Source organism: Laccaria bicolor, genomic scaffold (genome assembly GCF_000143565.1).
Source record: "Laccaria bicolor S238N-H82 LACBIscaffold_5 genomic scaffold, whole genome shotgun sequence".
Classification (NCBI taxonomy): Eukaryota; Fungi; Basidiomycota; class Agaricomycetes; order Agaricales; family Hydnangiaceae; genus Laccaria; species Laccaria bicolor.
The window spans coordinates 1,236,193-1,261,882 of record NW_001889876.1 but is presented as its reverse complement, the minus strand read 5'-3'; the positions used below and the strand labels follow the sequence as shown (position 1 = coordinate 1,261,882).

The 25,690-nt window shown below is 47.0% G+C and overlaps 8 protein-coding genes across 8 annotated transcripts; 2 read left to right on the top strand and 6 right to left on the bottom strand.

The window, feature by feature from the left end:
- Window positions 1-155: 155 nt before the first annotated feature.
- LACBIDRAFT_141932 (glycoside hydrolase family 92 protein) lies at window positions 156-3,399 on the bottom strand (the record flags this gene model as incomplete). The annotated part of the gene is made up of 18 exons (XM_001877443.1): window positions 156-286; window positions 334-434; window positions 709-801; window positions 852-1,002; window positions 1,053-1,101; window positions 1,156-1,242; window positions 1,297-1,378; window positions 1,433-1,737; window positions 1,791-1,800; window positions 1,861-1,934; window positions 1,989-2,319; window positions 2,374-2,475; window positions 2,530-2,752; window positions 2,815-2,922; window positions 2,974-3,048; window positions 3,100-3,139; window positions 3,196-3,223; window positions 3,335-3,399. Coding segments are annotated over 18 exons (2,055 nt in total), but the record flags the coding sequence as incomplete, so codon positions are not given.
- A 412-nt stretch (window positions 3,400-3,811) lies between these two features.
- Window positions 3,812-4,747, bottom strand: LACBIDRAFT_293170 (uncharacterized protein). Its single transcript, XM_001877442.1, has 4 exons — window positions 4,676-4,747; window positions 4,479-4,612; window positions 4,054-4,427; window positions 3,812-3,999 (listed from the first exon to the last, which is right to left on the bottom strand). The coding sequence occupies exons 1-3, from the start codon at window positions 4,744-4,746 to the stop codon at window positions 4,078-4,080; spliced, it is 555 nt and encodes a 184-aa protein (XP_001877477.1). The 5' UTR covers window position 4,747; the 3' UTR covers window positions 3,812-3,999; window positions 4,054-4,077.
- A 191-nt stretch (window positions 4,748-4,938) lies between these two features.
- On the top strand, window positions 4,939-6,963 carry LACBIDRAFT_313930 (uncharacterized protein; the record flags this gene model as incomplete). The annotated part of the gene is made up of 6 exons (XM_001877806.1): window positions 4,939-5,983; window positions 6,039-6,258; window positions 6,316-6,469; window positions 6,529-6,631; window positions 6,691-6,807; window positions 6,866-6,963. The coding sequence occupies 6 exons, from the start codon at window positions 4,939-4,941 to the stop codon at window positions 6,961-6,963; spliced, it is 1,737 nt and encodes a 578-aa protein (XP_001877841.1).
- A 519-nt stretch (window positions 6,964-7,482) lies between these two features.
- Window positions 7,483-8,884, bottom strand: LACBIDRAFT_313929 (uncharacterized protein; the record flags this gene model as incomplete). The annotated part of the gene is made up of 7 exons (XM_001877441.1): window positions 7,483-7,581; window positions 7,635-8,047; window positions 8,099-8,233; window positions 8,292-8,415; window positions 8,471-8,654; window positions 8,707-8,775; window positions 8,829-8,884. The coding sequence occupies 7 exons, from the start codon at window positions 8,882-8,884 to the stop codon at window positions 7,483-7,485; spliced, it is 1,080 nt and encodes a 359-aa protein (XP_001877476.1).
- A 23-nt stretch (window positions 8,885-8,907) lies between these two features.
- On the bottom strand, window positions 8,908-9,848 carry LACBIDRAFT_313928 (uncharacterized protein). The gene is made up of 5 exons (XM_001877440.1): window positions 9,741-9,848; window positions 9,657-9,688; window positions 9,557-9,607; window positions 9,328-9,501; window positions 8,908-9,272 (listed from the first exon to the last, which is right to left on the bottom strand). The coding sequence occupies exons 1-5, from the start codon at window positions 9,827-9,829 to the stop codon at window positions 9,016-9,018; spliced, it is 603 nt and encodes a 200-aa protein (XP_001877475.1). The 5' UTR covers window positions 9,830-9,848; the 3' UTR covers window positions 8,908-9,015.
- Window positions 9,849-10,221: 373 nt separating this feature from the next.
- On the top strand, window positions 10,222-11,511 carry LACBIDRAFT_313927 (GCC2 and GCC3 family protein; the record flags this gene model as incomplete). The annotated part of the gene is made up of 7 exons (XM_001877805.1): window positions 10,222-10,432; window positions 10,483-10,784; window positions 10,834-10,862; window positions 10,917-11,035; window positions 11,085-11,232; window positions 11,286-11,398; window positions 11,453-11,511. The coding sequence occupies 7 exons, from the start codon at window positions 10,222-10,224 to the stop codon at window positions 11,509-11,511; spliced, it is 981 nt and encodes a 326-aa protein (XP_001877840.1).
- A 6,551-nt stretch (window positions 11,512-18,062) lies between these two features.
- On the bottom strand, window positions 18,063-19,577 carry LbPR_A11 (aspartic peptidase A1; the record flags this gene model as incomplete). The annotated part of the gene is made up of 7 exons (XM_001877439.1): window positions 18,063-18,112; window positions 18,169-18,250; window positions 18,312-18,505; window positions 18,567-18,737; window positions 18,793-19,095; window positions 19,156-19,388; window positions 19,540-19,577. Coding segments are annotated over 7 exons (1,071 nt in total), but the record flags the coding sequence as incomplete, so codon positions are not given.
- Window positions 19,578-20,566: 989 nt separating this feature from the next.
- Window positions 20,567-23,220, bottom strand: LACBIDRAFT_189025 (drug:h+ antiporter; the record flags this gene model as incomplete). The annotated part of the gene is made up of 14 exons (XM_001877438.1): window positions 20,567-20,863; window positions 20,928-21,077; window positions 21,133-21,379; window positions 21,432-21,534; window positions 21,591-21,649; window positions 21,707-21,858; window positions 21,923-22,174; window positions 22,242-22,402; window positions 22,454-22,462; window positions 22,525-22,591; window positions 22,649-22,666; window positions 22,731-22,802; window positions 22,857-22,984; window positions 23,063-23,220. 14 exons carry the CDS (start codon window positions 23,218-23,220, stop codon window positions 20,697-20,699), a joined length of 1,743 nt encoding a protein of 580 aa, XP_001877473.1. The 3' UTR covers window positions 20,567-20,696.
- Between the last annotated feature and the right edge of the window lie 2,470 nt (window positions 23,221-25,690).

Here is a 25,690-nt window from a genome sequence, read left to right as displayed (position 1 = left end):
CCCAAGCAATCGTCTGCCTCCGTCTTGTTAGCGGTCAGCGTGATGACTATCTCCCCACCCAGTCTAAACGTATCATAGAAATCAAAGTGGCACCGAGAGGCAGAAGGCTGTCCATTAATAGTGACATTCTGCACATACGCCGCCGTTCCTAGTGGGATGGTCTTTTGGATTGATTTTGGATCGTAGTTGACGACTGAAACGGTGGTGCTAACGCCCAAGAACGAGTTGTGGATGGTGTATTTGGGCACGAAGGGTGAGAGCACGAGGAATTGGGTTGATGAGGGGACTGCAGTAGCGAAACGATGAGTTATTTGAGTGAGGCATGTGAGATACCCTGCTTGCCTGGATAGATTCCTAAAAGATGGAATGAAAGGAGAGACGCCATCGCGGCTTGGTCGTCGTTCCCTGGAAGACCTGCTGGTGCTATTGTGATACTTAGAGTAAGGAATGGGGGTTCCAAGAAATGATCACCAACTCACTGATGTCAAAGTTTGTGAAAACGACTTCTCGGACACGATCAACGGATTTGGCTGGATGATTGACGTAGTGATAACCAATGGGAGTCTGAATTTTGAAGCTGCTTTAGTAGTGAGCTATAGTTGGGACATGGGGAAAATTGACCTGAAATGAAGGTTCGTTGCCAGCGAGATAGTAGCCAGCCTAGAGATAGTGAGCATTGCGAAGGAGTGACCAAGGAGAGAGAGAAACGGGCTTACGTCAAAGAAATGATCCAGCCGCTTCACAAATGTTTCATTCCCTCCCATAAGTTGGACCAGATGGGCCGTGTCATGAGGCGCATACCTGTAAACCCGTCAGACAGGTAGGCTGTTATAGATATATGTCGTGCTGACCAGCTATACTCCCATGAGGAAGACTCATAGAACCCATTCACATTGTTACCTTGAAGAGAGCATGGCCTGGTATCGTTCTTATCATTCGGCGAGCAGTCGATGGGATCGGTGTATGCAAATGTGCCGTTTGGGTAGCGCTTCTGAGCGAATCCTAGACGAAAGATTAGAACGAAACAGATGGTTTCAAGGGTGCTTTTCAACCTTTGAAACCATCGCTAGTAACAGAAGGATCCCAAACATTGCGATACGACTGACATGCTCTTTCAGTATTACTCTCTAAAAGATAGTAAAAGAACAGACTTACCAGTGACCGGTTGGTGTATTTTGCGACGTCGTCGGACTTCCCCAGGAGTTGAGCAACTTGGCGGATACCAAAGTCCTCAAAAGCATACTACAAAAGCTACTACGTGAGAGTCGTCTCCGGACACAAAGAATCCTAGGTCACCTCAAGAGTTCTGCTACCCTCTCGTGTCTGCCGCCCAGTACTGGACACATCAAGAACAGCAAAAGGAACGTATCCATATTGTCTTACGGGAAAATCAGCACACCACACAAAAAGAAGAAAAAAGAAGCAGACTGACTCGTAAACATTGACTTGTCGGCCTTCAATATTCCACTCTGGAGGGTTAACCTCTCCATCCGTAACCAACGCAGCGTAAAGCTCATCTAAATCAATTCCTAATTTCTTCGCCTCATTGTGGTAGTTGACAGCAAAGTGGGACACGATATTGTCTGCACTTGATCCGCCTTGAGTCCATCCAGGGAGATTGTTCGCACGGCATTCAGGCATCCATCCGTTTTTACGCCACCCATCTATGTAGTTGTCTACGATTTGAGCGAATTCGACGGGGGAGTGTAATGCCATCAGGGGGTAGAACGTCCGAAACTGTGATGTTAAGATGAGAAGGTATGATATGACAATGGAGCGATGGCTCTGACCGTGTCCCAGCTGTGAAGGGAGGTTATTATTATGAGCTGAAAGACTACCTCCAAAGTCATGGAAACGAACCTGCAATACAACGAATCGAAATAGAACGACGTCGTATCCGCAAACACGCCCTGGGTCTCTCCAGTAGCATTATTCTGCGGAACCAAAGTCAATCTAATCAGACGACAACTCCAAGGACCACAACGTACCGGCGTCAACGAAGCGCGATACAACGACGAATAAAGCATCTCCGTCACGTTTGGCGGGGTATTCACCACGTCAATCTCAATCTTACTCAGCTTCTCCAACCACTGCTTCCGTGCCTGCTCTACGATGTCCTCAAACGACGACTCGCCCACCTCCTCTTCAGCGTTGGCGCATGCTTGGTCTGCGGATCGGAAAGAGACTCCAACGCGAATGTTGACGGTACTGGGGTTGTTCTCGTATGAGAAGAGGGCACCAGATTGGTAAACGCCACCGATGAGGTTGAGGGAGAGGTTGAGGTGTGTTTGGCCAAGTCCTTTGGCATCTAGTCCGACTCTGTTGGTTTCTAGTCAGTTATCAGAGGAAGAAATTCTCTAGATGAATACCCACGTATCACCAGTCCATACCCCATATTCCGAAAGCTTCTGCGTCCCCCCATTTAGCAGATCATAACACGCAAACGCCTGGTAATTGAACCTGCCCGGTCCAAAGCTACATCAAGCCATACGTAAATCATTTGGCAACGAGAGACGTCTTGAGCCATACCTTGATCCCCATTTTCCGCCCATCGTTATCCTCCCCTTCTCCGGGTTAATGTTCATCTCCCCACCAGCAAAAGAATTCGGCAGGTCATTGGCCAGGTCCAGCACGAAATAAGGTTTTGATCCAGCAGGGAACGTAAATCGTTCGAGCCCTGCTCGACGCGTTGCAGTGGCTTCCATCTTGATATTGTTGTCCAGAGTTTGCGCGAAGTACCCCGGTGATGCATCTACACATATGGAAGGCAAGTTTGAGTTTTTTTGCACGAAAAGTGAGAGAACAGTGTAAGACCATCTGTGTTGGGTTTACGGAGCCGCTGACGCGCTGCAAGGATTGTAGTGCAAGTGTTGAAACCCCCTGGACAGAGTAGAGGCATGATCTCAAAATTTCCGTAAGTTCCTAGTCATGGGGGTAAGTGTACTTGCAAATAGCTTAGAGCGGTTCACGGACCTAGAGAGGACCCAGTTCCACTATCGTGTAAAGGACTGAGACCGCGAATGAACTGCGTTGGATCAGTGACGTAGCCTGTTGGTAGTCAGACTAGGGTCAATCACAAGAGAAACTAAGGATGAGTACCAGCAGGCGCGTAACCGGTCATATCAGTCGAAAACTTTGCCTTGAAAACACATTCAATGGTTTGGAATGATGATGATCGCGTGTATATAGAGGTACCATTCCAAACGGAATCGAAGCGCCAGGGCTAAGAAATTGACGTTGAACACGTTGATTCGAATGGCTCGAACGTGACCACTGACCAGACATCCCCAAAGTTATCTTGAAAAATAAATGTCAGCCACCCATTCTTCAACACGAGAAGGTCTCCAACGCGCCTGTGCCAATGAAAGGGTTCACGAAAGCGGTATAGTCGAGATTAGACTGGCCAGCTGCATTCCTAATAGCTGTCGATATTCTCTTCTGAACATCTGGGGACGGTTGTGCGCACGCCGACAAGGCAAGTGCCACCGCAACCAAAAGTGCCTTGGTCATAGTTGAAATGGTTGTTGGCTAACCGTGGTGTTAAATAGCCCTCGGGAAGAAGAATCGAAGAAACTCCACGGGACCCCACGGGCGGGCAACGGCGAGCGGGTGACGAGTTCGAAGTGAATTCGTAATAAAAAGAAGTCAGAACCCCCCATCGTTGCCATTGCACATGGAGCACTGGTTGCGAAGAACTCAATCACGGGTCTTGTGTCCCCAATCGCGTTGGCAAGAAGTAAGAAGTGTATGGAGATATGCTGGGATGTTACTTACATGATTTTCAGCTTCCATTCAAGTTGTGTCGACTGGTGTGATCAGATATTTTGATATTGAGCTGGGTATATACATGTGCAGCGCGTTGTGCAGACGATATAACGCATCGTCAGATAATCTAGAGGATACCAAGGGTATTCCCGAGCCCCGAAAGCTGTTTCTGACGAGACAGATAGAGTGAGCCAGAGGCATCCAGATGGAACCCATCATTTGCGGTGTAATTCTCTGGGTTGATGGAAAATTGAGTATGACGTCACCAAGTTGTGATTTACAGCATACCACGCGAACTAATTCCGTCGAACTTTATCCGTTCTTACGCGCAACCTTTTCAATTTCGGTGAGGATGAGATCCAGTCCGTCTTCCGTCCAGTACCAACGTTCGTGAGAAGACAGCCTTTGCAGCACGTAAGTAGCAGCATCCGTGTCGTCGCGTCCAATGCCAACGCGAAAGCGATAGAAACCCAAGTCGCCTCCTAGTGCAGAAATAATGCTCTTAACCCCGTTGTGGCCATTCGCAGAGCCTCCGAGTTTGACGGACAACGCTTCAACCCTATGAGAGAGGGAGTCTGTGATAACGATCATCGAAGAAGGAGAGTTTACGCTTTTGCGATACTCTGCAGCAATGGAAGGGCCAGAGATGTTCATAAAGGACTCTTGGGGTACGTGAGGGAGACATCAAGGTCAGGTGTGGTCTTATCACCCACTTGATTTGTATAGCGTCAAGTTGACCGGAGTATCGCCAATCAAGACGTCGCTGCGTCCTCTGAACCCGCCCCTTTCAGACGACATGGAGATTCCCAGCCTTGAGGCCAGAGCATCCACAATAAGCTGGCCAACGCTAGTGAATGGACGAACGTGTCAACGGCGTAGAAATTTGATTGGTAAGAGATAGGGAACGGACCTGTGCCTTGTTATGGGATGGGATATATTGCCGAGGCCAGCAATGAAGACATGAGGGGTGGCGAAAACCATTTCAGTATTGCTTGGAACTTGGAAGGGGTGGGACGGACGTGCGCGCGATCCGGCTTAGTCATGCCTCGGTGCAGGGCCAAGCATATTCCCTGCTCGTTGTGACACTTGTGATTTTTGTTTTCTGATTATCTGTCGACTATTCTACTTGTTCTTCCTTTCCATTCTTTCTTTCATTCAAGTGCTATCTTTCTTATGTCTTCTTCCACAGCCTTGCCTCGTCGTACTCGAGACCTCCGTCCTCGTCGCACCGCTCGACGTCTCTCGGCCCCTACGTCAAAACGGCCAACATCCCTGCAGCTATGCAGAGCCCTGCCTCGTTCCCTAGAAGCACTAGATCTGTCTACGGCGTCTCCTACACAAACTCTAGCATCTCTCCGTTTTCTTGTTCTTACCTATCTAGCGGACCTCGAGCGCCGTCTATCTCAACTAGAATCCCCCGACTTCGGCGCCTGGAAGCTCCAGGGGGAACTCACAATAGAAGAGGCGAAGCAATGGGCTAGGACAGCCCTGGAAATGCTCGAGGGCATTCGTGCAGATGTCTGTTCACATCTGCCAGAGTTCCACCTCGCCGACCTCTCTCTAGAGACATTTGTCAAATCCCATCTTCCTGACATCCCCGATGTACCAAACTTCACGGAAATGCGCTCCCGTCTTCCAGATATGGAAGGCGTGCGCTCCCATTTTCCTGACATGGAAGATGTCCGTTTTGTGTTGCCAGATATGGCCGACGTGCGCTCGCATTTCCCTGAAATGCCTCAACTACCAGACATGGACGATGTCCTAACAGACATGCGTCTGAAACTAGATGACGTCCGTACCCGCTTTCAGGACCTTCACTTCCAACAACCTTTACGCTATATACCCACACTTTCCAACCACCTCAAGAATCTACATTCTCACCTTTCATCGATGGAACTTCCATCGGGGGGCATATCAGTCGGCCGAAGCGCGATGCTTTCAGACCTTCTCGACGCGCTCCTTTCCTCTGAGGTTGTCGCCGATATCCTCAACTCAACCCCGGAAGTTATCCATGAAGGGGAGGGGATGCTGGAAAAGGCTGCTCACGAAGTCGCCAGCGCGGTACGACGGTCTTTAGACGGTGTCCGTCTTATAAAGTACCACGACCTCCCGCACCAGTGGAAAAACAACCCTTTTGTTACCCAAGGTTACCGATTCATACCTATAGAGCGATGGCCGCTTCTGGTCATGTCCCTATTCAAATTCCATAACGAAACCCGTGAGTGAACCTCTCTTTTGACGACTTAGGAAATTTAATTTGATATCCCGAATAGTAAACATTCACACTCACCTAATTCCATTTGTTCTCTGGGGAATTAGCCTCGTCCCACTTATTAGCTCTGCCACCCATGAACTCGATGCTCCCGAGGTTTGCTTCATGGCTTTTGCGTTGCTCTGCCTCTTCTTCAGCGCAATTTGGCACACCATGTCTGGATGCGCGGACTCCGCTAGCATGGAGTTCTGTGCGAGAGTCGACTATGTCGGCATTGGCTGGTGCGTGCCGTCGCCCTTATTTCCGAATACTAAGTGCTCATGTCATTTAACTCGCAGGTTGATCAGCGCCAGCATTGGCACGGTCGTGTACTACGGTTTTCAACAATGCTACCCCCAAGTTGGACATGCGTTCCTCTGTCTATGCTTCTTGACAGGGCTGGCAGGTAACATATTTCCGTTCATGGCCTGGTTTAACCAGCATAAATATAGAGTGAGTGTTTCCTCATGTGCATCTTCAAACCATGGACTAAAAGCGACTCCCGTTGACAGATGTACCGCATCGCCTTCTTTGTCTCGATGGCGTTCTCCGGCATCGGCCCCATGGTCGCTTTTGCTATGCTTCATTCACGTAAAGAGATGTTTGACTTTGTTGGTACGTCTTACAATTATCTCTTCAAGATATGAACTCACTCATTCACCTTCTTTCTCCAGCTCCAGTTTTCCCATCTCTCTTATCATACGTAATCGGCCTCTTCTTCTACGCTGCGCACTTCCCCGAACGTATCCTTCCCGACTCCATCCGGGATCGCCTAGACTGTATCGGGGGAGGTACGTTTCCTATCCCCGCCCTACTCCTTCATCCGTGGGCTGACAATTTTATACTCAGGATCTCACGCAATCTGGCATTGTTTCATCGTACTCGCTGTGAGCCAACATAAATTTGCGATGCAATCGATGAAAGCAGGGGTCCAGTGTCCTTCATGATATGATATTCACGTGATACTTACGCTTATGGCCATTGTAATGTAAGAATCCTGTGTGTCTGACCTTGGTGTGATGACGGGCATATATCATTCGGGGTACCTGGACCAGTTAGCCTGGGGTTTGTGACTCCGGATGACGAGGTGACGTGAGGTAAAACGTGGGCCGGAAGGGATGCATTTTGACGAATGATCGGAAGTAGCCTTACATCCCTCGACCCTCCGAAGATGAAATCACGATCGAAGGGTCAGAGCTTGAGAGGGTAGCACACCCAAGTTCACTCATTATCGACTTATCGACCGAGGGTCACAGTTTTGATAAACAAACTGGACAAATTTATATTAGCGATCGAAGGACAATAACGTGGAGGTACTCAGGTACTCTAAAGATTGCCACGCGCTCCTACATATGAAAAATTACAATGCAATTATAACGATAGATCTAGCACTCGCAGATGCCAACCGAACTGGACCATAGGCACCGAAATATCGTGCACATTTCGACTTCAAACTTTTAATTCATCTAGAGGCCACTAAACGTAGGAATATCGCCGACATTATGTCCTTTGTTCTTCCAGCCTGCCTCGACATCCAGCAGGCTATCAACAGTATGCAATAAAGTCTATCAACCGTTTGTCAGTACGTGTCATAGAAATGATCGGAAGATCTACACACCTCTTCAAACGTATGGAAATCCCCTTTCTTCAACCCAGTCACCCTCTCTATCCTCTCAAAATCCACAGGATACCTATACGCCGGAAACTCAGGCGGAACCTGCGTGATCAGCCTGTCCTTCAGCTGTGGTCGCTTCTCACGTAAGAGCTCGACAGCGTTCTTGAAGTTGAAGTCGTACGGAGACGCGAAAATGACGCGTTTGCGCCCCACCTCCGACGTGGGGGGTGAGTCGAGCGCGGTAACGTGAGCTAGAGCGACGTCGCGAACGTCCGCGTGACCCGGTCTAGGGGGAAATTTCCCCTCGGTCGTGATGACGTTGTAAATGGTCAGATTTGTTGAGAGAGCGTCAAAGTCAGGTGTGGCTGGAATGGGAAAGTTTGTAGTGAAGGGGCCGTAGAGGAACGGAGGGTTAACTGTTCATGATTCAGTATTATGAGGGATGTTTCGCAAGAAAGTGGACTTACTAGTTGTCACTTCGACATGTGGGTGTGCCTCTGCCCATTCCCAGACTGCGAGCTCGGCAAATTTCTTGGAGGCTGCGTAGGTGGCTTCATCTTTACCAGCGTTGATGGCAAATTCCTTCGTGACAGGATTCCAATCTTTGATAGTATGGTAGATAAGTAAATCTGAGGACAATTATATATACGAAGAGCATACCTGTGTCTTTGAAAGTTCCGTTGGGATTTCCCGCTAACGTGGCGATGGAGCTGGTCACCACAAACCGCTTGACACCAGCCTTTTCAGCTTGGCGCAAGACATTCAGAGAACCCTCAATCGCCGTCTACCCTCATCGTCAGCAAGAGCTAGAACGGGTATCGGACTAACGAAGAACGTACATTCAACATCTGTTCAGGTTCCATTCTGCCTGGAAGGGGCGACGCTGCGTGAATGACAGCGTCCACGCCTTGCAACGCCTCGGGAAATTGGTCATGTATGATGTCTGAGATTTCGAAGACTTCAACGGCGGCGTTCCCGCTGTAAGCTGTCCTTAAAATCGCCGCTTTCTTGCCCCGTGCGGATCTATGGCAACAGTCAGCCACGATGATGTCGTGGAATTAATCTGAAAACGCACACTCGAACCCGATATCCCCGCGATAGCAGCTGTTCGACGATATGAGAACCAAGGAAACCGGAGGCTCCACTAATCTAAGAAATTTGTCAGTTTCGAACGATTGAATTTGAGGTGTAACCTACAAAAACGATTTTGGGCGACATGGAAAATTGAAACTGATGAACACCAAGACACCCATGACCTCTCTACTTATATCCCAACGAGCATTGAATAGCAGTAGTAATACCACTCGGCAGTGTTACAAAGCCCGGGCCTCGCATGTGCGCTTATCAACGAGCTACGTACATTTGTCATCTCAACGCAAACCAATCAATCGCCCCAGTTCAACCCGAGAGCCGAGGAGTTTTCACCTCTCACAGCAGCTTCGATGGCCTCGGCTAACTCTCGTAACGCCAATACGTCTTCGCCAAGTTCTTCAGGTCTCGCCTGGTCATTGATTTCGGTGAGGCCCAGGGCGCGTTGAAGAGCTTCGTCACGGCCTGCCCCTCTTAGTTTATCAATAGAGGTGAGTAGCGCTGGTAAATTCTCGTGATCTGCTAGTATTTTACGAATTCGAGCAGATGTTGCTAAGGGTCGCGTCATAAGAAAGGGGGCAACTAAATGAGCAGAAAATGGACATACCTATTGCCTCGTATTGTGAAGTTTGAAGCGTCTTAGGGTCATCGCGTTTAAGAGGATCGGGATAGGCCGACTCTTCAGGAACATATGGCCATCTCAGTGAGGTCAGCGGACGTAGAGGTGTTGGATCCTTGATCGACGGCTCTTCTTCTCTGGGGCCTTTCGTAGGAATAACACCTGAGGGACTTGTTTACAAAAAATGAGAGGTACAATATAATAGATTCATTCTTACCGTCATTTCCAATAAACGCGCTCGGCGGATCGCAGGATTGACAAGCCGATCCTGAACGGCGTCAGGATCCTACGAAACCTCACCTAACTCGACGACGAACCTTTATGCTTCTTGTAACATGGAACTGAACAGCTATTTCCTTGTATGAGTGCGTTGAAACGCGTAGACGATGGGTTGGACAGACTAGGGCGCCATACACTGAGAACATGTATATTTCGATTCCTCGACGTTACATATTTTGCACTGAACAGGCAGTCGCCTTTTAGGCGCCATAGATCTGGTAAGTGAACGACAGTCACTAACGACAAAAGTGCATGGAGGAGAGAAAGTAATAAAAAGCCCGATGGGATCGTTTGGCATCGAGGATGATCCAAGCAAGGCCATACACAAAAACGTGCCCCTGATCGCTCCTGATCCGGGTCTATCCAGTGGCGAGCACCGAGCAGCTTTGTCCTTCTATTGTTCAACGTGGCTCTTCAAAATCTAGAGGTTCTGTTTTCTTGTTTGCTGAGACATGTCAGGCCGTCCTATGTGCTATAATTCGACTTGGGGGGCTAGATCGTCGGCTTCTTACTTCTGCTGCCAGTGACTGGCGTGGACCGTGCTTTTTACACCTCGTATAAAGCCCTTGCGGTTTCTTATTCTCTTGATACCCCTACTATCTTATGCCCAGCGCTCTTCAAATGGATTGCGCTCTACTTCGCCTCTTTTTGATGATTGCTTTTCTAATACCGACCGTCTTTGCACACAAGTTCCACACTAGACGGGAACGTCACAATCGTCGAACTTCAAGCGGTTCGGCTTGTTCGCCTGGAACCTATTCAAGTAATGGGAATACACCCTGTACTCCCTGCCCAGCGGGATCTTATTCGAAAGGTGAGATGACCTCAAACGTCGTTTTGCTCAATGTTTACGCCTGGGCACAGACAGTTCCGCCAAGTCGTGTGCCCCTGCAAGGGCTGGGTATTATATACCTAAGGAAGGGGCCACGTCCGAGACAAGCTGCTCGGCAGGCACCTACAACGATAACACAGGCTCGACCTCTTGCAAGACTTGTCCTGCGGGAAGTATGTGTCCCAATGACAGCCTCACTAAACCCCAGGCCTGCTCTCCCGGTCGTTACTCGACAGGCGGGAACGTCGTACAATGTACTCTATGTCCTGCGGGATACTTCAACAATATACAAGGCGCCACTGGCTGCTGTCAGTGCGCTGCGGGGTGGTTCAACGTAATTATATCTCTCTGCTGTGATAATTTCATGCTTTGACCCGTAGTAGGGGAATCCAGGAAATACAAATTGTCAAATGTACGCCTCGAAACATCCGGTGTCCCATTATTGTTTTTAATTTATTTAATTTAGGTGCTCGAACCAATATCCGTACTCAGACCCTGGCGCCCCAAGTAGCGGGTCTTGTTCGGCAACGCCTGGACATTGGGCGAAAGCCGGCAGCTGCCAACAAAGTAGCGATGGGACGTGCCGTGAGTTCAATGCATTCCTTTTTACTCGACGACTCTCATCGCTTCGTAGCTGGTTCCCAACCAATGGGAAGCTCCGTTCCCAGGCGGGCCCTTCACGCTCCATTATGCAAGCATTTTCGCCAAAAGGCTTGCCCACTTTACAGCCAAGGGAAAACCCTGACTGGGTATGATTGCGTCGACGTCGAAAATGATTTAGAGTATGTTTATTTCGTTTGTAACTCGGATAGGGAAGGTAACGACGTCTTTCTAGGTCATGTGGGGGCTGCGTTACCCACGGTCAGACGAGCAACGATGGCGGTCAGGATTGCAGTAACATTCCCTGGGTCAACGCTGTCCGGTGCCAAAAAGGACGGTGTCTCATTGGTACGCATCCTCGTTCAAACTGGCTCCGACGTTCATGTGACACTGGCTTTTCAGAATCGTGCCAGATGGGTTATGTTACGTCGGCCAACGGAGATTCCTGTATTCCAGTGTAATATCCTGAGGATATGCTCACTTCCACTCATTAGCTACAACTTATACGTACGATCTCCAGTAAATTAATTATTCATACTTATCCTCGGTGTGAGTGGCAAGTCAGTGGAGACAAATTAATGTGGTTTGATGTTATAGGTCCGAATCTACCTTGAATGCCCATCCGGCGACTTTGTTTATTGAAGAACTGAAGGAAAAGAGAAAGACGAGAAAACGACTGCAGCTTGGTCGGAAGGTCCTACCAGGGTTCGAACCTGGGTTTCGGGAATATTGATGGAAGTCAAAATCCCGAGTGATAACCACTACACTATAGCACCTTATTCGAAGGATCTTGTTAGTGCCAGCTCAGTGTTATTGGCTTTGCAACACTCATTACTAGCCCCAAACTGACGGGCCATTCCAGACTCGGCCCGGTTACCATGGTTGTGGGAGTATAAAAGGAAAAAGATAAAAATTCCCAAAAAGGAAAGAGAAAAAGAGAAAAAGGAGGGATTTTCTAGTACCATGATACTTTCTATTCATGAAAATTTCAGAAAACTACCACAAAATATATTGATTCTTATACCACTTTTACATAATACATCAGATGGTGAAAAAACTATGTGGATTTGTCAGCATTCTGAGCTCTCAAAAGAAATTCACAAGGACGAGAGGGGTGCCTGCTATCCTTGCCTTTACACTCCTTCACACCACATGAACCACAGGCATTCATGCACTGATCCTTCTTGAATCTTCCACCACATCCTTCTTCTTCACATTTCCAACACTTCCTTGCTGCACGTTTCATACCAACATCCTGTGTAGATTTTTTACTTTTCTGCTGGGTATCCAGCTGCCCTGAGGTATTATTCTCAGTAGGCAATATACTTGGTCCTGCAACTGAAATATTCTGAGGTGGAAAATGGATATTATAGTATGGTGCCTGGACTTGATCAGCAGAATGACTGCTAATTAGTTGCTTTCCTGATGTTGGGGGCTGGGCCACTGGTAGAGTTATTGCATGATATGTTTGTGAAGCTTTATTTCTTTCAGGGTTATGAATCTGAGCCTCAACTCCTTTGCATTGAGATCTAGTCTGGGATTGTGTTGCAAGATGTGCAACATTTGTCTGCCAGATTGCATAGTATGCAGTTAGATGTTCCTCAAGCTGGAAGTATAATTGGTAAGTAATATTTTTGATATGTCAATATTTGGGTCTCTTACCTTGTAAAATATGGTTTTACCATCAGCATGGTCGCGGTTCCAGATTTGGACAGCAGTCTTCCAGTCAGGTTCTTGTTTATCCCGATTAAAGAATGGGTCTGTTTGAATAAGATGAGAAAATAGCAGTTTCTCTGGAACAGTGTGAACAGCAATGACTGCAAATTGTGTCTGTTGTCGTTGAGCAAGAAATTGATGAAGTGACTTTGAAATAACTCCAGGAATATTTGGCTGCATCAAGGCTTTGGTACGCAGTATGGGAGGGATTGGCAAAATTCCTGAGACCTCACATGTGTCCACATAGAGTGAACCATTAGTCCAACCTTGAATCTTGTAGGAAAGTGGGACATGAATTCTACTTTTCTCAATCATTGTTTGCAGTTCATCATAAAGCCAAATATCATCATGGCCAATAAATCTCTGTCCAGTTCTGTTTTTGGTTCCAACATGAAGATTGTGGTGAAGTTGAAAATCAGCCAGTCTGTTGACAGCATTGCGAGATGAGATGGTAGAATCTGGAAAACAAGCTCGAATAGAATGATGAACACCTCCTTCTGTAAAGTTTGTGCCTCTGATACACCGCCAGACTGGCAATCCATTCTTCTTTCTATCAAGGCCAACTTGATAGTAAAGTGGAATGCCAGGGGGATCTGAGAGATATCCAGCTTGAATCACTTTCAAGATATTTCGTGCACTCTTCCAGGCAGCTGGGGAAAATAAAGATTGTCCAGTTATAGAGTCTTTCAAAGGCCCATATGTTTTGAAGATGTTTTCAACTAAATCATAGAGTTGTTCTGGAGGTGGTATATATCGTCGAACAAGTTTCCAAAGTGATTTTGGCTGGAACTTTAATTTCTCATTCCATGATGATCCCTCAGATTTTAATCGTGCTTCAACTAATGCACGGTCCTCTTCATTGATTATGAAAATTGCATCTCGCATTGCTCTTGCAAATTGTAGACGAAGCCCATGAGTTTTTGGAATTGATATTCTGTCAAAAATATGCCATGGATCCAGAAGAACTCTACTGCGGATAGGCCATGCACTTGTCATTGGGTTACGCACACCAGTAAGTGCTTCATGGCCAAGTTGAGTGCTGACAGGATCATGTTCTGGATTTTGAGCTGGTGTTTCTGGGACATCATTTGGATGTACCTCAAGATCAGCATCACCAGTCCAAGAGTCACCAGTAGAGTTTGGAGTTTCAGCATCCAGTTGCATAGCATTTACCAGTATATCTGAACCAACAGTCTCTTGAACTTCATCATTCTCAATTTCTTGGATAACTGAAACATGCACTTGTTTTCTTTTACAAACAAGTACAAAAGGTGGTGGCCCAAAGTCTTTGAGTGCCTTTTTATTATGGCTCTCAATGATTGCCCCTGGGACAGACACTTTCTGGATCTCAATTGCAAATAATTTATCAGAAGTTTGTAGAGCAATGCCATCAACAACTGCATTTTCCTCACTGTTTAATGAAGACCAAGCACCATATGCAATTGCTTTTTGCCCATCCTCCTGATAAATTATAACTGGTAACCCTGGTGTTGCATTTTGAGGCACATTTCCATATTTTTCAAGCTGAACAAGTTTCTCATATATACACTTTGAGGCATGTGCATCTTGGGCAATATACATGATCTGATCCTGAGAAAGATTGATCTTCTCCCATTCAGTGCTCACTCGAATAGCATCATCCTTGTTTAACTTGAAGCCTAGAACCAAAGCTGATAACTCTGTCAAGCTTACTCTTGCATTTGGGGCTATGCGACACTTTTTGGCAAGTGGAGCAAGTTCAACAAAACTTGGAAATGGATCCTTTATATTTCCTTCAGTCTGAAGGCGTTTCAGATCATTTTTAATTCCCCTGCCCACTTTCAAGATACGCTCATCTGCAAGTATATTTTTGATTGCAACTGGAAGCTTTCCAGCCTTTGTATATTGGGATATTTGAAGGACAAAGATGTGGCTCTCAAATGAGATAGCAACCACTGCAGTCTTTCCCTGTCTTGATTTTCCTGGAGTTCTGTCAACATTCCATTCTGTATCAAGTCCAATTACTACTGAGCCACCTTCATCAAGTTCTGATAGCTTCTCATGAATACATGCTAGTGCAACTTGGAATTGTGAAGCATTGGACTTGACATGAATTGATACACCATCTGGAATAGAATAAAGTGGATATTTTGCATATTTATCCACTGGCTGAACTTTTTTTAGTAGTGATGGAAAGCATTTTTCCAAGAATCCTTTATCAGAAATATTATCTGTGTAAAAAAGTTCTGTTTCTTCAAGTCCATAGAGCTTCAATGACTCTCTCATATTGACTAGTGCAATCTCGAATTGAGCATGTGCCTTTGTAGCAACCAGTGCAATTACTCGTATTTCACCCATTTCATTGGTCACTGTAAGCAAACCAATAAACACAGGAATGCCATTGATAGTAACAATATGCTTTGTGATTTTATGAGAATGGTCAATTGCACAGACTCTTGCAGGAAGCATAGCAGAATACTGGTATATTCTTGGAAGATGTGCTTCAATAAGTGAATCATAGAGATTACGAAACCAAGTTGAGGATGGAATATATCCTGAATATCCTTGAGGATCAGAAAACTCTGAAAATGGTCGAAATGATTGATTTTCCCAAGGACTTTGTGTCTGGCCCTCAAATATCATATGTAGATACTGCAGATGAATTTGATCAAAGCGACGCATATGCAAAGTGGTCAGAATGCTTGAGAATTGCTTTGCTCCCAGTCCTTTTTGGAATAGAGATCGTTGTAAGGCAAGAATAGGAGATGAGAGAGCACTTCTTCTGGTGAGAACTACAGGAAATTCAGCTGCAAGTGCTTTTGGCAAAGCTGCTAAGATTCTGGAGTCCCAGCTCATAAATGTGACTGTATGCTTCCCAGTTTTGGGATTTTTACAGGTTGGACATTTATATCGTGCACCAATCATCCAAAAGCATTTATCAAGACCAACACATCGACGGGGTATCTTTTGAAGTCCATGACGAGTTAACCAAGAGATCTTGCAAACTGGGCATTTTATTTTGGCCAATAATTCTGGATCCCAGTAGAATAGCTCAAAGTCATAAAGAGATTCAGGCCCAAGAGACTTTGCCTTTATCATGACAAACCATCCTGCCTTTTTAGGAACCCAGAAGGTTTCATAAGTTTCATAAAATAGAAGCTTTCTGTTGCTGTCTCTTTTCTCAATAATGGCTAATTTTTCCTCAAGAGCTTTTTTGAACCAAGGGGGAAATGATGATGATTTCTGAGGTTCTTCTTCTGGCTCTTCATCATGGCATTCAAGATGAGGATCTAATTCATCAGCTTCTGTTTCCCTTGAATCATAACTCTCTACTCCAATCTCATCACTTTCATCACTGTCTTCAACAATAGTGCTTTCATCAGAGGCAGAGTCAGGAATAATAGTGCGAATTGGGATGTCTTCTGGACTAGACAAAACTGAACTGCCTGTAGAGTTGTTCTTGCTTTTATCAGAAAGCCACTGAGAAACTGATGTGTATTTTGGGCCACGAGGTGCATCTTTATCACGTAGACGGGGGAGTTTGGCAGAATTGTTATTCCCATTAGAAGAGGGTGTATCAGGTGTGTGCACTCGCTTCTGTTTACCCTTGGACTTTTTAGATTGTTCACTCATTTTTGGCCGACCTCGTGATCGTTTTGGCTTATCTGAGGAGAAAGCACCACTTGCCTCATCCATATTCACATCAACAAATTGAAAAGAGGTCCCAGCCAGATTATCAGAATGCTGTGCATCAGCATTGAAAGAATTCTCAAAAGTATAGAGACCCCCAAGATCAATAATCATGTCTGAGTCACCATGACTCTGAGATGGAGACTGTGAAGAGCCCTCAAGATTCCCAGAAGCATTAGATAGATAATTACTAGACCCAGAGCTTTTCAGATTATGAAATATATAAGGCCTCAAGCTCTCAGAATTATCAGCCACAGTTCTTTGGATGATCTGATCACCAGAAGAATCCAAAGATGGATATACACAAGGTTCTAACTCAGGAGACAAACTCATCTGAAGGTGGTTAGTAGAATTGGGTGGATCACAAAGAGGAAGTGATGGGAGTTGTGATGTGGAGGATTGATTATCTTGACTGCAAGAGCTATAATATATCATTAATATACTGAACTATAATTCAGATTACTGATCTCTTACCCAAAATTTGCAGAATAACTATCAGACATGATGATATCACCTTCTGGCAAGAGGCTGCTTGAGGTTGACCTGCATAATGATATAGAAGTTACATAGAGCAGATTCATAATCCTAAACCAACACATACTGGTTTGCAGCACTGCCTGAAACCCCATCCAAAATAGATAACTCTTCATGTGTCAGATTGCTGAAGAAGTTGTCATCAAAGTCATGGGGGAGTGCATCAAATTCTAGATTTAAAATATATGAGGAGAAGAGCACCAATGGTAAAAGCAAATTACCATCTTCAACTGGGTCCATAGCACAATCAAGATCAGTGTAGATCAGTAAGATCTAGAGGGATCTATCACAAGTTCCATGAGGAAATAGATAATAAATAGTTTAAAATTAATGAATCTTACATATGGTGATGAGTAGCACAGAAAGTGATGCAGTACACAGTGTGGTGGAAGAGGAAGATGTGAAAAACATCGAAAATGCAAAAAGAAAAGGGGTGTGGGAACTATCTACCAAATTAAGGCAGCAGCCGAATACGGAAATCATAGCAGCTGCTATGATTTCCATTTTCGGAATTATTGTGGTAGCAGCTGCTACTAGGGATTTCTGTATTTGGAAATCCTAGCAGCTGCTACCACCCACAGCCATGGGAACTCCGCCCCAGACTCCGTTAATGTCCCTCCGTCCCATCCTGTCCCACCCTCGTACTCAACATGGTGAATTGCACCCCTTGCGGGCTGGTTCGATTTTACAACAAAGGTAACGCTTGACGCCAAGGAGTTCAAAAAAGGCAACTTCATTGTCGCAGGTAGACAAGACTGTTCTATATAAAATGCTGCCCAAGATGTATAAAAAGGTCTGCGTCACTACGATATAAAAGCGTTTATCAATACAGCTATCAAGGTCCGACAACATCCCGACCCATAGTTCGTTGGTCTGAATAAGTACTAATGCAATATTAGTAACAGTGAGTATATAGCACCTCCACATTTAACGCGTACAAGGACATCGAGAAAATTTGAGTTACAACAAGCACATGAGAACAGAAATCATTACGGTGGTCATCAGGGCAGGCAATGTAATTTTGGTTGATGATCCGCCATCTGCAGCGAAATGAGATGTCAGAGATAGATGGGCAAATATTAGGGGGAAACGTACTGCTGGAGCCCGTGGTTGTCGTTGAGGAACCATTGCCGCTTGGAGCGCCTGGAAGGGGGTGGGTAAAGATGAGGTCACCGGGGAAGACCAAACTGCACTCTTACCTGATCCGCCAGCCACGCTAGAAAGCTGCGCGAACCCAACTGAACCAGGGTTACCAGCACGAAAGACAGAATATACGTTCTTCTGCAAGGCGCAAAGGAGGGGAATCAACATATGATATGCGTTTCGAAAGGAATCAACAAACTAAGAAGGAGTCCCCGACAACCCAAGAGGGATTACCTGAGCCAGAAGGAATGTTACTCCCGAGGCTGAGGTCAAAGATCGCTCCAAGGCATTGCGAGCTCCCACGCGAAACCTGGCCGATATTCATGTCGGCCGCACTTATCGGCCAGGCCTTGCCCCCGAAGGAAAGCGTCACTTCAACCGAGGTAGAGCAGGCTGTGGCGTGGATGAGGCATGTTAGAGATTTTTATAAAAGGGGAGGAGAATTGTAACTCACGGAAAGAGAAAAATCCTTGCTGGTCCGCAACGGCCGCTGAGCCCGGAACGGCTGCCCAGATGGCATTGACGTCAGCGGTTGGACCACCGATAAGGGTAGTGCCAGTGTCAATGGCCGCTAGAGCGGCGTTGCCTGTCGAGATTTGAACGGACTGTCCTTGCACAGTGATCGCTACACGGATCAGACGACGTTAGCTCAGTTTTGCATGTTTTCCCAAGACACTAACCGGACATGGTGAGAAGCCAAAAGGTTGGTGTACCCGAAGGCATATTGAGGAATTCAATCTCGCCAGTAAAGAGCGTCGAATTTGTTCCTCCGAGGGTAAACACACCTCCGGGTTCCTCGTCCTTGGCACTAGCATCACCGTTGAATCGTGTAAGATAGAAGGCCATCTCAGAGACAGACAGCTGGCTTCCTAAAGCCTGCCAAAATGGAGTCGATTTCGTGCTAGCAATGGCGGGAAACGCGAGACCCATGAGTCCTGATGCTGAACCTTCAAGAAGGCCAGTCGTGAGGCGGTCAACGGCCACTGGTCAACGTAAGAGAGTAAGCATCTGACAAACTGAACTCATAGAGAAAGTAAACATACAAAACGTTTGGCTTTGAACGTTAAAGTTGCCCATGGAGACCACGTCTTGTGCTATTGTTCCAGCCACCGTGCCGGACCCATAACGGATCGTGGTATCTTGACTCGCTGAAGTGATTGATGAGGATTTTGAGGGGGCGAATAACGGTGTTGTAGAATCGCAGGAGGTGCATGACGAGTCTGCAACCCAAAGGTCGGATGATCCTGTATCGAGGACGACACTGAATGATTGTGGTCTGTTGAACAGGATAAAAACATTAGTCAACAATTATCAAAACTAGGCTTGGCATTCAGGGAGAATTGGAATACCCCACTGGGGCTCAAATACAAATGGTGCATATGCTCGTCATGAAGCGACGTCATCGAGTTGAGGTGGATTGAACTTACGGTGTCCCTATGCTCACAGGTCCAAGATAACTCGAATCTGATAGCTGGACAGACGGTGAATTTGTTGAGATAGGCGGCAACCAATTGATGATATACCTGGTTAATGGTTTGTATTGATTCAGAGCTCGCCCTCTTTCCACGAGGTGAGTAGGTTTTCCCCGTTATGTTGTACTTGCCCTGCAGATGCTTCGCTGCAGAAATGTAATAGTTGATGTCACGATTAGTACCTGAGGAGCGACGAGCGAGTGGGATGTGAATGGGTTCCGCAAGGGCAATAGGGGAAAAGAGGAGGAGGGCGAGTACGAATTGATGGAGGGAAAACATGGTGGTGGTGAAGGGAGCCATCAAGGCGAATGAAAAGATGAAGGAGGGAGAGTGGAGTTGTTGGAAAGAAAGGTGAGGAGACAACCTGTGCTACCTGTGCCGTTGATCCCGTCCCCGTCACAGCGGTGTAGCACGGATGGTGCAAAGTAAAATGGTTATTTAAAAGCGCAGCAATGGCACGCGCTCACGGTTGCAATCCCTTCCTTCTCACGTCCCCCTTTGCAACCACTTTGTCAATGCCTGTCATTTGGTCAAACCACACAAAAACATCGTTACCCTCTACATCATACCATGCCTACAGAACAATACCGTCAACATTTTTGAATGGCCCATCTCGTTCGAGTTTCATTGAATTTCCTTCCGCAGCAGAGGCTGTTGTTAACCTGTAACCTAAAAATAGCTACTATGTGCTATTTATATCTTCGGCGTGCATCACTCCGCCCTATCCCTTCTACATACTGGATTTCCGATTTGATTAAGCTCCTAGATGATGGAATCAAGGCACACTCCAAGTATGAGCGCATTACAAGGTATTGCCCGATATTGAACAGAAGAGAAATCGAAAACGTTGTTGGCGATGTCATGGAATCGTCGTAATGACTTGAGTTAACGCTGGAACACGAAAGAACAATACTTGATCCAAAACTGTTGCTGGAAACAATGTTTTGTGATGACTATTGTCAGTGTGTCCTCGCAGATCCGAAAGGCGCTCATATAATTATTGTAAGGCAGATTGAAAAAAAAAATCATGAGTAACGCTTTCATAAATCGAAAAGCTAGATATGTCATACAAGGGTAAAAATCCAACTGTGGTGGAACAAGCAACGAGCCAATTACTCCTTCGGCTCACCCTCAACCTTATTCCCCGCCAAATCGATTTGGTCGAGTGCATTCTGAGTATCCCCCAGATACCAATTCGGCATGAAGAAGGACAACGCGAAGGGCACGACGGCGACAATAGTCGCCACAATCGTCATAACTTTCATCACGTCGTCGTATGCTGCATTAAGAGAGAGAGAAAAGGTTCAAAGCCAACGGCAGAAACAAAAAGTATGGACACGGACCTTGAATCACACCCTCGCGAGTCGGTGACCCACGCGGGCTAGAAGCAGCAATCACGATAGACCCGTACAACGCATCCCGCTCCTCTTGCGTCAAAAAAGGGAGGTGAAGAGCTAGTCTTTTGGGCATCATGTTCGTCCATAACGCCCCAGCTATAGGACACAACTTAAATCACCTGAACAATCCTAACACGAAGAAAAAACGCACCAACAGCACTCCCAATAGCACCCCCGATTTCCGTAATAAGCAGCACAACAGCCGTGACCATCGCGACGTCCGCATGCGGAACAGACGCCTGCGCTCCGACTTGCGACGCGACCGCTGCAAATCCACCTCCTACGCCTTGGAGTAGCTGCGTCCATACGACTTCTGCGTCGGAGGCGTTGGCGCCGCGGGAGTGGATCATCAGGCCGACACCCAAGAGACGGATACCCAAACCGACGACGAGGATGTACTATGAACATATTAGACTGGCAATTCACCATGGGAGGGGGGAGCTGTATCACTTTGTAGCGATGCATAAAGCGCATGGCGAAGCCAGCTGTGATGCCAAATATTGTGAGCGCGACTGTTTGCGTATATGCGAAATACGAGGCGTTGACGGGGGACCTGCGTCGCATCATTTGGATCGATATAGTGCCAGGGAAGAAGAAGGAAGGGCTCACCAGGGTTTGACGACAATGATGAACGAGTACAAGTATGTGAATGTAAGATAAAACGAAACCTACCGAAAAGATATCAGCAAGCTAACCACGCGTCGAGTTTAAACGAAAGGGCTTACGAAATCAAAAGCCCCAATGAGCGACGCGAGCACCACGCTCCTATTGAAACAGAAGCGGGGCGCAATAACCGGGTGCTTCGCGATCTTGAAGTCCCACAACAAAAATACAGGGAATAAGAGACCTCCAATTACAATCATAGCAATCATCGACGCTGTCCGAATTACGGGTCGTTTAGTCGTTTGCTCACGATACAATGCGAATCCAAAAGAACACACCATTGTTCCAATGTCCTTTTGCATTATTCGCCAAAGTAAGAGGGAGAAGGATGAGCGCGACAGATGTCCCGATGAGGATGAGCCCGGGGATATCGAGCTGGGACGCTGAATCAAGGAATCTCTGAACAACGCTTTTGTCGTCTTTCGTTTTGGTGTCCACGAGACCAAGGGCCTTTGACCTCCGCTCGGCCCATATGAGGGTAATAATCAGCGGGGAGAGGGACACGGGTATCAGGATCGCGAACATTCCGTCTGGATTCACCCCAACCAAATCAAGATCAGCATTAGAAAGAGTGGAAGAGGAAGAGGGAAGACGGACATCCCCATCTCCATCCCGCGCCCTTGATGACGGCCGCGGATATGTTTGAGCCGACGAAAGCGTTGATGACGAAGGGGAGAGAGATGAGACCTGAGACGAGGCCCCGCCATTTGAGGGTAGTTATGTCAGCGATGATGATTTGGGTCAAGATTTGAAGGCCGCTGTGGGAGGGTTATGAAAACGGAGCAAGGTGAATTTGAAAAGCAACGTACGTATATCCACTAACAAAAGGGAAAAAAGGAGTGTTAGGATGTAGGCAGAGGAAGGGGAAGTTAAGACGCACATCGCGTAAAGAATAATTCCTCCGGCGACGGCGTGAATGCTATGCGCCGAAGCGATGACGATGTACCCTGTGCCATTGAACAAAAGTTAGTTGATGATTTGGTTGCAAGTGGTAGGAGACTGACCGATGACGTAGAAAAGCACTACACCCCATCAAGTAAACGAATCAACAAACATCCACATCTTTATTACGGAGACAAAACTCACGAACGAAAACATAAGCGGCGCCTCGTGAGCTGACATCAGCTATTTTCGCAACTACGGGTTTTCCAACGGCGACTACCCGATTTGAAAGTAAGTAAGGTCACTGAGTGAGCAGTAGGAAAAGCGTACTAATGATAGACTGCGCGACCTGGATAGGGCTAATAAGGCTATGATCGCTGAAACTTGACGCCGCGTAACTGAGGTAGACGTAGGTCGTCGTGCCGTCCAGTGAGTAGATATACGCGGCTAGGCCAAGCCTACATATGGTTTGTCAGCAGGTATTATGACGGATAGAGAGAGTAACTGGGGGAGAGAGGATAAAAAATGACGCGTACCCAATAAACAAGAACCACCTCGAATACTTGCCATAGACCTTCTGCGTCGCTTCGACGGTCTTAACGCCGGCGTGGCTTTCCACGTCGAGTACGAACACGGAGGAAATGTCTGGGTTCTTCTCCGAGTACGCGGCGGGGTTTTTCTCGTCATACGACATTTCGGGGGGTATCTAATGGGTGGAACGATTCTGCAGAGGTGAAGATGACGGGCACAAGGCGGAAAGGGGATACAACGGCGGCGGATGCGAAGGCAGAAGGGGAGGAGGGAGAGGGAAAAAGTTATCTGATAACCAGATGCCGGTATCTGATAAGATTGATCTCTCTTAAATATCTCGCCCAAGATGATGCGTTGGACTCGGGCGAAATCGGATCATGTGCTTCAAACTTCATTGGCGATTCAAATATTATGCGTGCCAAGGACCAAGGCTGACCAAGTTTGAGTAGGGTTGATTGAGGCGGAGGATGATCGATTTGGCCATATGAAAGGATCAAACGCCTTTTGACATATGAAAGGATCAAGAGGTTTTGACCAGGGAAAGTTGTTGCCAGTCGTTGCTTGTTGGACCATGTAGGCCCATCGTTATGTGCGATTTCGAATCAGTTAACATTCTGGATGCTGGACATCAGTTTCTCAACTACAACCTTATAATTACAGGTTATTAGCACCAACCTTTTTCGCAAATAGGCACGATTCACATCAGGTCCCAGGAGGTCCCAGGGCAGTTTAGGTAACTGATCCTTGATGTCATCTCTGAGGTAGCGAGATGGGGAACCCGTCTTGCCAAAAAAGCACGAGAGGACAGAAGGGTTCAGTGAAAACATGGGAAACAGAAATGTTGAACAGCGCCGAGCAGTGAGTCGCGACAAAGCAAACATACACCATGAGCATCTTTAAAAAACTGACAATTCCGATTTTAGATGTCGATGCCGCCGAGTAGAATGTGTAGAGCAGAGAAGATTGGACAAACGCCACCCATAAGTAGATCATGAAAGTTTCAGCGGATGAGTTTAGTTCAGGGCACAGCAGATGCCATCGATGATCGCAAGTGTCGGAGAACTTGGCGGAAGTGGCATTATGTAGTAATTCATGAAGGACTCGAAAAGTTACAAAGCCTGAAAGCAGCAAAAAATTCAACTGAATAATGACGAAGTACGCACAACCCCATTTATGTAGGGACTTACGATTTTAAACCTGCTGTATATACGAGGGAGAATTTTGTTGATTGGAGGAGGCATCCAGTCGGCAAACTTGTCATACTGACATCTTTTGGTCCTGTCTGGGTTTAGGCTTGGGACATACATGCCTGGGCACACGCACCGTCAACGTCATTAGGTGCAGGGCCGTGAATTTTCAACTGGGGTGAGGTGTTCAACTTTCAAGGCCGTTGAAGGTCACACGACAAGGAATGGCCGATTTATTGTTTCCAAAGAGGCTAGCTGGGCACTTGGCGAAGACGAGGTTTAGGTACAGTGCTAGTTGATGATTGAGGCAGCGGGTTGAGATATCAGTGTTGTAGGCCAATGATCCATGGGCCAGTCGAAACCATCTGCACGTGGTGCGCGACTAACTTGAGGTGGAAGTTGCTCTGATTCTCGGAAACCAAATGGTGAAAAGAGTTTGAGTAACTTCTAAATAGGTCACAGCGTGACAACAAAACTTTCGAGTTTATCGCACTCAGCCATGGCATCATCGTACATCTCCTTCTCAGCCCTCTTTCCACTGCTAACCACTCACGCAGACAACAAAAGACTTCCTGGGCGGACGATGTCGACGAACAGGAACACAAGATCGAAGAATCAGTTGATGAGAACGGCGTGCGCACAACAGTAGAATGGTCCGTCAACGACGAGGGCAAGAAAGTGAAGGTGTGCTTCCATACCCTGTTTCGTCTCCAGGACTCCGGGTGACCGACCCTACTCAACACAGATCACCCGCCGCATTAAACGCACCCTTCAAAAATCAGTCGTCGAGCATGCTGTTGCAGAGCGCCAGAAATGGGCCAAGTTCGGCGCAGAGAAGGGGAACAAGCCTGGGCCGGACAGGGCTACTACTACCGTTGGGGAGACGGTTTCTCTGAAATTGAGTGTGGGGAATAAGGTTTGTCTTCGATCAGTGGGTTGGTTGGTGTTTACACAATTGTCTTTTTTTCTTCCAGCACTCAGAAGCGGAACAAGCCCCCGAAGATAACGTTAAAGCCCGTCTCGTGAAGGCACCGGGTGCTGGGAAAGTCTCGTGTAGGCTTTGTAAAGGCGACCATTTCACCGCAAAGTGTCCTTATAAAGATACTCTGGGAGGGTTGGAGAACAGTGGTGAGTTGTTTTACCCCGCTTTAATCCCTCATCCTGTCCAATATCCGTTCTCCCGCAGACACGGGTGCCGGCCCAGACGACGATACCCCCGCCTCCGTCGACCCCTCCTCCTCCCTCCCCCCTTCTACTTCAACCACCGGGAAATACGTCCCTCCTTCCATGCGCTCCGGTTCCCGTTCCACCCCCGGCGAATCCATGCGCGGCGCCCCCGGCTCCAACCGGGACGACCTTCCCACTCTCCGGGTCACCAACATCTCAGAAGATACACAAGAAAATGACCTCCGGGAGTTGTTTGGGATGTTCGGGCGGGTCGCCAGG

Coding starts and splice junctions, on each gene's coding strand:
- LACBIDRAFT_293170 (XM_001877442.1), bottom strand. CDS start 4,746: ATGGTTTTCGCCACCCCTCATGTCTTCATTGCTGGCCTCGGCAATATA. Junction 4,613..4,675: donor CATCCCATAACAAGGCACAG/GTCCGTTCCCTA, acceptor TCCATTCACTAG/CGTTGGCCAGCTTATTGTGG. Junction 4,428..4,478: donor CTTGACGCTATACAAATCAA/GTGGGTGATAAG, acceptor ACGTACCCCAAG/AGTCCTTTATGAACATCTCT.
- LACBIDRAFT_313928 (XM_001877440.1), bottom strand. CDS start 9,829: ATGGCGCCTAAAAGGCGACTGCCTGTTCAGTGCAAAATATGTAACGTC. Junction 9,689..9,740: donor TCTCAGTGTATGGCGCCCTA/GTCTGTCCAACC, acceptor ACAAGGAAATAG/CTGTTCAGTTCCATGTTACA. Junction 9,608..9,656: donor ATGTTACAAGAAGCATAAAG/GTTCGTCGTCGA, acceptor GACGCCGTTCAG/GATCGGCTTGTCAATCCTGC.